The 12,223-nt window shown below is 46.3% G+C and overlaps 1 protein-coding gene and 1 long non-coding RNA gene across 2 annotated transcripts; both read right to left on the reverse strand.

The window, feature by feature from the left end:
* Positions 1-960: 960 nt before the first annotated feature.
* LOC143290906 (uncharacterized) lies at positions 961-3,907 on the reverse strand. Its single transcript, XR_013056451.1, has 2 exons — positions 3,135-3,907; positions 961-3,080 (listed from the first exon to the last, which is right to left on the reverse strand). It is a non-coding gene; the product is annotated as an uncharacterized LOC143290906 (long non-coding RNA).
* Positions 3,908-4,007: 100 nt separating this feature from the next.
* Positions 4,008-10,548, reverse strand: LOC143290907 (uncharacterized). Its single transcript, XM_076600465.1, has 3 exons — positions 10,195-10,548; positions 6,561-6,716; positions 4,008-5,518 (listed from the first exon to the last, which is right to left on the reverse strand). The coding sequence occupies exons 2-3, from the start codon at positions 6,687-6,689 to the stop codon at positions 4,040-4,042; spliced, it is 1,608 nt and encodes a 535-aa protein (XP_076456580.1). The 5' UTR covers positions 6,690-6,716; positions 10,195-10,548; the 3' UTR covers positions 4,008-4,039.
* Positions 10,549-12,223: the final 1,675 nt, after the last annotated feature.

Below are 12,223 nucleotides of genomic sequence, written 5' to 3' on the forward strand. Positions count from 1 at the left end.
ATTGTCACATCAACAGAAGCTGTAATAACAGTATGCAAAACGTATAATGTCTTGTTGCAGTAAGATACATGATTGATACGGCTTTATCAATTTGGCTATAGCGATTTGACAAAAACAAACTGACTTAACGGGAGAATTTACACACCATGGCAGATTAAAATTTGACGAACTGGGGGGAAAAAAAAAAAAAAAAAAAATATATATATATATATATATATATATATATATATATATATATATATATATATATACTGCACGATGTAGATAGACTGAATGAAAACCATTACACATAACTATATTAATTAATCAGTGTCCTGCTTTCACAGACAGTCTAATCAACGAAACATCGTATTGCCTTATCACGTAAAAATAAAAAAAATGGACGTTGATATGATTGTCCAACCATGAAACATTAGTGACGACACACACACTAGCACGCGCGCGCGCACACACACACACACACACACACACACACACACACACACACACACACACATGTACATACATGTACGTGCGCAAACAGAGACACACACACACACCGTCACACACACACTAGCACGCACACACACACACACACACACACACACACATGTACATACATGTACGTGCGCAAACAGAGACACACACAGACACACACACACACACCGTCACACACACACTAGCACGCACACACACACACACACACACACACACAACACACACACACACTTGCATGATACTCCTGAACCCAAAGTGAAACAATCATATACGCAGTTACAAGACAATATAATGTCTTGACAGGACATCTTCCATCGGAATTGAACTACTGAGAAAAAAAAAATTTTTAATAAAATATAAAGAAGAGACTGCAATAAAAATCTGTTTCAAACGTTATGTCTTGGATGATGTAACTGTATGAACTCCATCTGCAAATCCTTAGTATCAAAACGAAAGGAAAGAGAAGAGAAAACATAAAACATACTGGATACAAAGTGTTGGTTTTTTGTTGTTGTTTTTTTGCTGCCCCATCATCTGCACCGTTTCAGTGGCATTACTCCCACGCCGCTCATTTAGATTCCCCAATACACGGCCACACCCGGGTTCGTCTGTCACAGTTCCAGCGTCGGCAGTCCACAGGGAGCCATCGATGTTAGGCCGCCAGGAGGCCACACACCAGAGGTGACCCTGCACTGCTGCTGAGTCACATCGGTGGTGTTCAGTGGTGCCTGTTCTGTTTTAACGTACTTAGGAAACCACCTACTAAGCCCCCTAATAACGACAATAATGGCTTAGTCGCGGAGCCAGACTGAGTGAGCGTCCCTCCCAGAGTGGAGACCGCCACCACGCCCCTCAAACAACAGCCCCCCATGAATCTGCCGACACTGACGACATTGACAGGACTCACCCAAAGCGCGGAAGTGGAGGGGTGGGGTATCGAAACTGAGGTCACCACGAGAGCAGGGCAGGATACAAAGTAATTCTTTTCTTTTTTCCAGATGAGATAGTGCTTTGAAAATGTCTTCTCGGGGGCTTTAGAATGAATAATTGTATCTTGTTCACGTGTCAGTGAGGACGTTCGTTTTGGTACCCAGCATCCAGTCAAGTGTACAAAGCTGGTGTTCCTCTGCAAAACCACACAGACTGATATACTGCCTTCGGATGAAGCACGGTCTTCGTATGTGATAGTATTTGTGGGATTTTAACCCATACTGGGTATCATTTTTTGTTTTGTTTTGTTTGTTGCTGTTGTTTTCTTTTTCTTTCCTTTTTAACTCACTCAGTACGGCCAGTCCTCTCTTCTCCTCTGCACAGACCCCTCGGATGTCCGGTGGGTGTCTGAATGACCCAACCTTTCGCTTCCGTCGTCAGAATTGTGGTATTCTTTGTCAACATTCACCTCTTCAGTATAAGAGCCTTCCGCTTGCAATATTTTGATGATGGTAATTGGGGTGAAACGCTGTTAACGTCGTCTCTTTCGCCGTTCGTATGGAGAGAGTTAACGTCCACAGACAATTGTCACGCAGATAACTGCCCGACTTTTCGTGATACCTTGGACACACAAAGTATTGTTTTTGCGTCCACGGCTTCTCTCTGGTGGTTTCCTTTCAGCATCACTATTGTCTCCATTGTCACTCAGTGCTCCCCTCCCCCTCCCCCAAATAAAAGACTACTTCTTCTTCTTCTTCTGCGTTCGTGGGCTGCAACTCCCACGTTCACTCGTATGTACACGAGTGGGCTTTTACGTGTATGACCGTTTTTACCCCGCCATGTAGGCAGCCGTACTCCGCTTTCGGGGGGTGTATGCTGGGTATTTACTTGTTTCCATAACCCACCGAACGCTGACATGGATTACAGGATCTTTAATGTGCGTATTTGATCTTTTGCTTGCGTGTACACACGAAGGGGGTTCAGGCACTAGCAGGTCTGCACACATGTTGACCTGGAAGATCGGAAAAATCTCCACCCTTTACCCACCAGGCGCCGTCACCGAGATTCGAACCCGGGACCCTCAGATTGAAAGTCCAACGCTTTAACCATTCGGCTGTTGCGCCCGTCATAAAAGACTACAACAACAATAACAGCAAACTCCCATTAACTGTATGGATGTTTATTGTCCGTGTGTTTTTGATGTTCTTCTTCCTCTTCTCCTTTTTCGTTTTTTTCTTTGCTTTTTGACATTCTTTATCATTGATATCACTGACATCCCGACCTGTAAGCTCTGTCTTGTCTCAGTGAGGTGACAGCCCTTCACTGACATCCTGACCTGTAAGCTGTCTTATCTCTGTGAGGTGAAAGCCCTTCACTGACATCCTGACCTGTTAGCTCTGTCTGATCTCAGCGTGGTGACAGCCCTTCACTGACATCCTGACCTGTAAGCTGTCTGATCTCAGTAAGGTGACAGCCCTACACTGACATCCTGACCTGTAAGCTGTGTCTGATCTCAGTGAGGTGACAGCCCTACACTGACATCCTGACCTGTAAGCTGTGTCTAATCTCAGTGAGGTGACAGCCCTTCACTCAGGTGACAGCCCTTCACTGACATCCTGACCTGTAAGCTGTCTTATCTCAGCGTGGTGAAAGCCCTTCACTGACATCCTGACCTGTAAGCTGTGCCTTATCTCAGTGAGGTGACAGCCCTTCACTGACATCCTGACCTGTAAGCTGTGCCTTATCTCAGTGAGGTGACAGCCCTTCACTGACATCCTGACCTGTAAGCTGTGCCTTATCTCAGTGAGGTGACAGCCCTTCACTTAAAAAAAACATACTCGTCAGAAGCAACCATGGGGTGAACTCCCACCCCCACCCCCTCCGCAACATTCACAGATGTTGAAAAAAAAAATATATATATATATATATATTTAAGTGGGAAAAAAAGAAGGAAAAAGAAATGGCCCATCCGGTGACCTGAGCACAATGCCATTCACGGAAGTGATCCATGTCTTCCTGTCCCATAATGCACTCGTGTGGTTAACTTCCGGTCAGAGAACCTGATAGGGTTTGTTTCCCTCGGGCTGTTTCCCTCTTTGTTTCGCTGAGGTCGTGGTACGGAAATGAGCAAGAGCAGTGATATTCGTCATCAGTCACCATGGTGTTGACAGATCACACACACAGTTTCTATCACTGCAATGACTCAGTCTGGGTCTGACGGAATGTGGGTCCAGCTCAAACATGTCGAAGAAAACAGATGCATTAATTAAAATAAAGAAGAAAGGGAAAGAAAAAAAAAAAAAAAAAAAAAAAAAACCGCCTCTCCATACTTGATCCTCTGATGCTGGCCATTGTCTAGCAGTGGTGATGGTGCCTGTGCCTGTTTGCTAGCAGTCTACTACAGCTGCCAGTTCGTTTAGGTTTCTAGTCCTGCAACAACAATGGCCGGCACTTCGTGGCTCAAACACTGTTAAAAACACCTCTTCCTCGCGCACCTTCCCCTTACCCCCGCTTACCAACCCTCCCTTCATCTCCCCCTTCTCACTCCTCCCCCCCCCCCCCGCGCCCCCCTACCCCCCCACCCCGCACCCCTCCTCCCCCTCCGACCCCCCACCTTCTTTCTCTCCGATCGTCAAATCACGTCTCTACGGCAGATCAGCAGTTTCCCCAGCTGCGTTCTGAAGTAAGGGTTGCCCAGACCGTACACCAAAGGGTTGGCGGCATTGGCGATCAGGTAGGACCTTAAACAGATCAGAGCAAAGGCCTGACTGGAGGTTTCCCACTCCCGCCACGGTTCTCTTCTCCCGACCACGTGCTGGTACATGATCATGACGAAGAAAGGGCAGTAACTCAAAATGTAGATGAACGTGACCATGAAGAAGACCAGAGTTGTCAGCCTTGCCCTGTTTCCGGTCTTGGTCAGCTGGAAGGAAGCCGTGGACAGGCGTTCGTTGGACTTGGTGACCGAACGAGTCTGGCTCGTCTGCCTGCTGAGGCTGAGCGCCGAGCCGTGGTCAGAGCGACTGGACAGTGGTGGGACGAAAGTCAGGGGCTGGGAGTCGTTCTTTCTGTACTGGACGTGGTCAGTTTGGGCCGAGAGCTGCGTCACGGGGGTCTCGTCAGCAGGCCTGCTGTCGTTCAGCACAAGACACTTGGTAGAACTGGGACTTGCGGGTTCCAAGCTCTCACCATCAGCAGTGACAGTGTCAGTAGTGATCACTGTCCGGTTTCCAGGTTTTCCCCCATCGGTCTCCTGTTGTTGTGAGAGCTCCAGCACATCCCAGTGCTGACCCGCGGGACAGAGCGCCGCGCTGTTTCGCCTTGCGGGGTCCGATCCGCTGTTCTGCCTGCACTGGCAAAGCTTCTGAAGGATGGCTCCGTAGATGCCGATCAGGAGGAGGGCGAGGATGACAAACAAGACGAACTGAGACGTCTGAAAGAGCCTGCTGAACTTCCTGTAACGGCTGTGGACAAGATGGCTGCATAACCGGGGACATGCAAACTGACCTTCCTCGGTAGTGCCGTTTGGATCAGTTTCCAACAGGCCAGGAAACACTAAGGTGGACGTCTCTGAGACGTTAAAAGACATCAGAGTAGACATTTCTAGGGCGTTAGAAGACACCAAGGGAGACGTTTCTGAGACGTTAGAAGGGTGCAAGGTGGACGCGTCTGAAGAGTTAAGGGACAACAACGGAGCATAGCTCTCCGACCCAGACCCATAAATGACGAGGCTGGGGCTGCACTTGACGAAGGACACACAGAAGGCCACGACGCTAGCCACCTTGGCGCCGCGAACCGTGCTGACGGCCCGGGCCAGCCTCTTCACACAGCTCCTCAGGGCGTGGCACGCGCGCCCCGGGTCCGTGCCTTCCGTGCCGCCGTGGTCTCCCTTGGTGACCTTGACGTAGCGGCTGGTGGCGATGGCGAGGAGGATGAGGGCGGAGGCCAGGTTGAGGTGGTTGGTCAGGAAGACGGACGCCCGGCAGTAACCCAGCATGGCGGGCCTCGTCATCGGGCACGGGCGCCCCGCCGGGAAGAGGGAGATGACGTCACGCGGGGAGGACACCAGGGTGCAGGCGAGGTCCAGGACAGCCAGGGCCATGATGTAGATCTGAACACGGACACACACACACACACACACACACGCACGGACGCACGCACAAACACACACAAGCACACACACATACACACACACACACACGCAGGCAAACACTCACATACACACACATACACACACACACGCAGGCAAACACTCACATACACACAAGCACACGCACACACACACACACACATACACACACATATACGCATACACAAGCACGCACGCACGCACACTCACACACACGTACAAACACACACACACGCACCCACACACATGTGTAATACAATTGCCTAATGCGTATCTGTACATTTGTGTACTTACGGGATAAACTTTATTGGCTTACCACAGACTGCCTTTTGTGAAAAGCATCAATACCAGCAGTCTGGCTTTGATGGTCATAAACATGTTATTTATTCAGTTTATTGACTCACTTGTGTAAACAAAGTGAATCTATGTTTTAACCGGGTGTTCGGTTGTGTGTGTCTGTGTGTCCGTGGTAAACTTTAACATTGACATTTTCTCTGCAAATACTTTGTCAGTTGACACCAAATTAGTCATAAAAATAGGAAAAATTCAGTTCTTTCCAGTCATCTTGTTTAAAACAATATTGCGCCTCTGGGATGGGCACAACAACAACAAAAATGAAGCCTAATAATATGCAAACTGCATTTACTGTTATATTTATATTTTTTGTATTCTCTAAACTTAGCACTTTGATCTGATATTCTGACACAACAACAAGAGCAGTCATTATTAACATTTTTTGTTCAAACAGGAACTTCTTTTGCTAAGCATGGAAGTTTTATTTATTTTGCAAACGTTTTGGTGCAGATAGTAAAAAAGGGAAATTACTCTGTAATTAATGCTAGGGGACTTCATTTGCTTTATACTGATCTTTCTCATCTTAAACATTACATTTTGAAATTATACTCAATACATAAAAAGTCAAGTTCAAGAAATATACCGTGCATACAGCTCCAGGAATTTTGACGGCTAAAATTGGACATCACCCAGCAACACATCAACAACAACAACAACAACAACAACCAACTTTTGTGTCATTCGTTGTTCGCCATCGCCAGCCGAAGACGATGAGGACGAGAGTGTTGCCGATGAGAGCCACGATAAAAGTGACGATGACGAAGCTGAAGGCCGGCACGTTGACGTCATCAAACGTCATGATGGTCGGTGTGGCCAGATGACGTCACTGTATATTATGTGTACCAAACGTGAACGTGTGTTGTGTTTTTGTTTATTAAGCATCACTGATTTTGTAAAAGAAATAAAATAATAAATTAATAAAGTGGGAGTGTGTGTGTACGTGTGTGCGTGCGCGTACGCGTGTGTGTGTATGTGTGTGTGTGTGTGTGTGTGTGCGCGCGCGCGCGCGCTCGCAGTGCAATCGTGAACTTTGCTCTTTAGAAAAAAAAGACTTTAACAGTTTAAAACACACACACACACGCGCGCGCGCGCGCGCGCACACACACACACACACACACACACACACACACACACACACACACACACATGCGCACACACTTATATGCATACATACATAAATAATAGAAGTCACCATTTAATCAAGGCAGGTATCATGCACACCATCATCGCAATTATCATCATCGCCACCACCACCATCAACAACAACACCACCAACAACAACTACGCCAACACCACCACTAACACCACCGCCATCACCAGCATTACCATCACCATCACCACCACCGCATCAAAACCATCACCATCTTCAACAGCAACAACGCCAACACCATCACCACCACCACCACCACTACTACCACCACCAACACCAACAACACCTTCACGACAATGACGACGACCACCACCACCACCACCACCACCACCACTAACACCGCCACCATTACCACCATCACCACCTCCACTACTACCACCACCAACACCAACAACACCTTCACGACAATGACGACGACGACCACCACCACCACCACCATCATGACAACGATGACCACCACTACCACCACCATCTTCCTCCACTTCGTTTTCATCATCATCATCACCATCATCATTACTAGCTTGTACTGTATCGCAAATTAATTATCAAAGCAGTCAGTAAACAACAAGAACAAAGACAACAAACAACAGATGTTCCCACGGTCTCAGCAGCCGAACACCCACGCAACAGAAACAGAAACTCGTCTTCTCTTCCTGATTTGGTGCAGGGAGGGAGGATACTATTTCCTGGTTTGATTTCTACAAAATCACCCCCACACCCCCACACCCCACACACCCCCACCTCCGACCCTCGCAACTCTCCCCCACCACACACACACACACACACACACTCTCTCTCTCTCTCTCTCTCTCTCTCGCTTGTCCCTCTTTCACCACAAACAAAAAAAACACCACCACCACCAACAACAACAACAAAAAACAAACAAAAACAAACGAAAAATGTTCTCTGATTGTTAGTTTTTTCGGATGTGACTCGTGACAATAAACCGAATTTCCCATGTCCAGAAATACACTTCAAATGAACTCATGACAACACAAGGTTGTTGTTTTTGACTCACTTGTCTAAACAAAGTGAGTCTATGTTTTAACCCCGTGTTCGGTTGTCTGTGTGTGTGTGTGTGTGTCCGTGGTAAACTTTAACATTTTCTCTGCAAATACTTTGTCAGTTGACACCAAATTAGGCATAAAAATAGGAAAAATTCAGTTCTTTCCAGTCATCTTGTTTAAAACAATATTGCACCTCTGGGATGGGCACACACACAAAAAAAAATGAAGCCTAATTATATGCAAACTGCATTTACTGTTATATTTATATTTTTTGTATTCTCTAAACTTGGCACATTGATCTGATATTCTGACCCAACAACAAGAGCAGTCATTATTATCATTTTTTGTTCAAACAGAACTTCTTTTGCTAAGCATGGAAGTTTTATTTATTTTTGCAAACGTTTTGGTGCAGATAGCAAAAAAAAGGGGAAATTACTCTGTAATTAATGCTAGGGGACTTAATTTGCTTTAAACTGATCTTTCTTATCTTAAACATTACATTTTGAAATTATACGCAATACATAAAAAGCTTGGATTTTTTTTTAAGTGTATCACAAGTGAGTCTTAAAGGTCTTGCCTCTCTGGTTAATATATGTGTTTTTTTTTGTTGTTGTTGTTTTTGTGGCAAAATTTTGCAGAATAGCCCAGGCTGGAGTGAGAATAATGCCCTATGGACGAAAGTGCGTGGCGTCAGAGTGTGGCGACGCTCTATCTCCTGAAAGCCAACAGTTCGCTAAATAAAGAGAAAAGAAAAAAAAGGGGGGGTTCTGTTTTGATTGTAGAGTAACACAGCACAGCACAGCACAGCACAACACAGCACAGCACAGTACAACACAACACAGCACAGCACAGCACAACACAGCACAGCACAGCACAACACAACACAACACAGCATAGCATAGCACAGCACAGTACAGCACAGCACAACACAACACAACACAGCACAGCACAGCACAGCACAGTACAGCACAACACAACACAGCACAGCAACACAGCACAGCACAGCAACACAGCACAGCACAGCACAACACAACATAGCACAGAACAGCACAGCACAGCACAGCACAGCACAACACAACACAGCACAGCACAGCACAGCACAGCACAGAACAGCACAGCACAGCACAGCACAGCACAGCACAACACAACATAGCACAGCACAGCACAGTACAGCACAACACAACACAGCACAGCAACACAGCACAGCACAGCAACACAGCACAGCACAGCACAGCACAGCACAGCACAGCACAGCACAACACAACACAACACAACACAACACAGCACAGCACAGCACAGCACAGCACAGAACAGCACAGCACAGCACAGCACAGCACAACACAACACAGCACAGCACAGCATAGCACAGCACAACACAGCACAGAAGTAAATCTTTTCTGATACGTTGGGAAGCAGCACAGTAACTATATACAAACAACAAAGTACAGCTGACTATCTTTCCCTTCTCTCGGAGTGAATTGTGTACTTGCCTTTGCATTGCATGTTTAAAATCACAGGAAAAGCGATACATGTTCAACTTCAGTCAACGGTTGAAACTCATGAAATAGCATTCTGAATATTGATATTCGTAACAATGGTATGTTCTTCACCATTTGTGCTCTTTAATCGTTTCTTTTTTCTTTTCTTTTTCTTTTTTTCTCGCCCTTTAAAAAAAAAAAAAAAATATATATATATATATATATATATATATATATATATGTATATATATATATATATATATATATATATATATATATATATATATATATATATATTACATGTTACTCAAGTTGTTCTGCATTCAAATAAACATAAATATATAAAGCATAAACAAATATAATAGATGAATGAGTAGATAAATATACAAACAAACAAATAAATAAATAATTAATGAATAGATAAATTAATAAATAAATAAATTAAATAAAAATACAGTTCAGTTGAGTACAGTAAAGCTGAGTACAGCACAGTACCAGAGCACAGTACAGTACTGTTGAAAACCATATCACATACAAACACAATCCTGATAATTATTACGTTTAGTTACCTCCCCCCCCCCCCCCCCCACCCCCCCTCCACACACACACACACACACACACACACACACACACCGTGGTATACAGTCACATGAAAATAGATAGACCTACCTCACAACTATAGGCTGCTGAAGTATGTCCGTGTAGTATCAGTAGATGATCAGACTATTAATTTTCGCCGGCACTGCAAGATCACTACTGCAGACAAAACAAAACACACACCACAGTCCAGTCTGTTAAAAGTTAATCTCTCCACAAAGTTTGGCGCAAGACAGGATGGTACGACAAGTGCAACTTGACTGAGCCAACAAAGGGATGCTCCCTTTGGACACTGAGGGAAGCCTGACGATCAGTTATTATTATGATGCCGTCTGCTGACCCGCATTGTCCCATGCAGTGACAAGGAAGGCTTCAGTCAAGCGATGGACCATTGTCACTGAGTGTCTGTCAGTAAGTGTCACTGGGTGACTGACGTGAGGGAGGCTGAAACTGATAACCAGGAAGTGCGGCGTAATTGTTCTGTTTCCGTAGTTTTCTCCTACTTTCAAGGATGCACGTCCACACACACACACACATACACAGAGTCACACACACACACACACACACACACACACACACACACACCACACACATACACGTGCACGCGCGCGCACACACACACACACACACAGTCACACACACATGCACACACACACACACACACCACACACACACACACACACACACACACACACACACACACACACAATAGGCCGGCGCGCACACGCACGCGCAAACACCACACGTTTGTCAGTTTCTCAACGGCCAGTTTCAGACTGTGGCTGTTCACAAGTCTCTCGTCTGAACGAATACAAATGGGTGTATGCGTGCGCGCGCGCGCGCGTGCTCTCGCGATTGTGATGTGATGTGCGTGTGCGTGCCGCGCGCTTGTGATGTTTGTGTGTGTGTGTGTGTACACGCGCGCGCGTGTGTCTTTGCATGCGTATGTGTGCGCGCTTTGCCAGCAGGCAGAAGAGCCGCTCGTGCGTCAGTCAGTGCCGCTTGCGCGCGTGCGCGCGTGCGTGTACTCAGTACTAAGCCTGAGTGCCGTGAGTACGTGCGTGCATTCGTGTGTGTCGCGTATTTGGTGACGCAGTTCCGGCAATTTGATGTTGAGGAAGTTGTTTCTCCACAAACGGAAGTTAAACCAGGAGATTCCCATTGAACCGTCATTGGAATGGTAGCTGCGTAAGTGTGTCGAAGCGTAGTTCTGTCAGGTTCCGGCTAGCCTAAAAGTCGCGGAAAAGGGACAGCGACTGAGTGAGACAAACATGGCCGCGGTTCAGTCTGTGTTGGTCGAATCTTTCACTTTCACTGCGTTGACGGCCACAATCATCAATTTGATTTTTACGCCGTTATTGTTGTTGGGTTCCGATGAAAGAAAAACAAGCTACAGAAAGTGACAGACCTATTAGTGAGGATGAAAACTTAGTCCTACTCTAAGTGGGTTCTCCGGCAGGCTACTATCACTTCACTTTTCGCCCTTCCGAGCTAGCCGGTCCCTTGCTGATCTAAGACAGCAGGGCCCCAAAAATAAATTAAAAGGGTGGGGAAGAGGAGGGGGGGGTAGGGGACGTATTATCTAATTAACTACTGATTGGGGGGCACCCTAGACTTAAAGGTGTCCAAAGTGTCTGCTGCTATAGCTGTTTCAGGCAGGTTGTTCCAGTCACGTATCGTTCTGGGGAAGAAGGAGTATTGTCTGTATTGTGTTTTACACCGGATCTGGTTGAGCTGGCGAGAATGTTTCCTTCTTTGTCTGAGTGGGGTTGGCACGATGCAGCTTTTGTCGACGATCGCCTCTTAGTCCATTATTTTCCGTAGCATGGCAAGCCTAGCTACCTTCCGTCTGTACTGCAGAGTCGGCCATTGCAGTCTGTCGATCATTGCGGTGACACTAGATGTGTTGTGGTACCGGTTGACCACAAACCGTGCTGCTCGTCTCTGGACAGCTTCAATCTTCTTGATGTTGTCTTGGGTATGCGGGTCCCATACGGTGCACGCGTACTCCAAGATTGGTCTGACGAAAGTCTTATACGCTGTTTCTTTGAGGCGCACTGCTGGGATCTTCAGGTTTCTTCTGAGGAGGCCGAGGGTCTTA

Source organism: Babylonia areolata, chromosome 16, assembly GCF_041734735.1.
Source record: "Babylonia areolata isolate BAREFJ2019XMU chromosome 16, ASM4173473v1, whole genome shotgun sequence".
NCBI lineage: Eukaryota > Metazoa > Mollusca > Gastropoda > Neogastropoda > Buccinidae > Babylonia > Babylonia areolata.

Coding starts and splice junctions, on each gene's coding strand:
- LOC143290907 (XM_076600465.1), bottom strand. CDS start 6,689: ATGACGTTTGATGACGTCAACGTGCCGGCCTTCAGCTTCGTCATCGTC. Junction 5,519..6,560: donor GAACAACGAATGACACAAAA/GTTGGTTGTTGT, acceptor GTCCGTGTTCAG/ATCTACATCATGGCCCTGGC.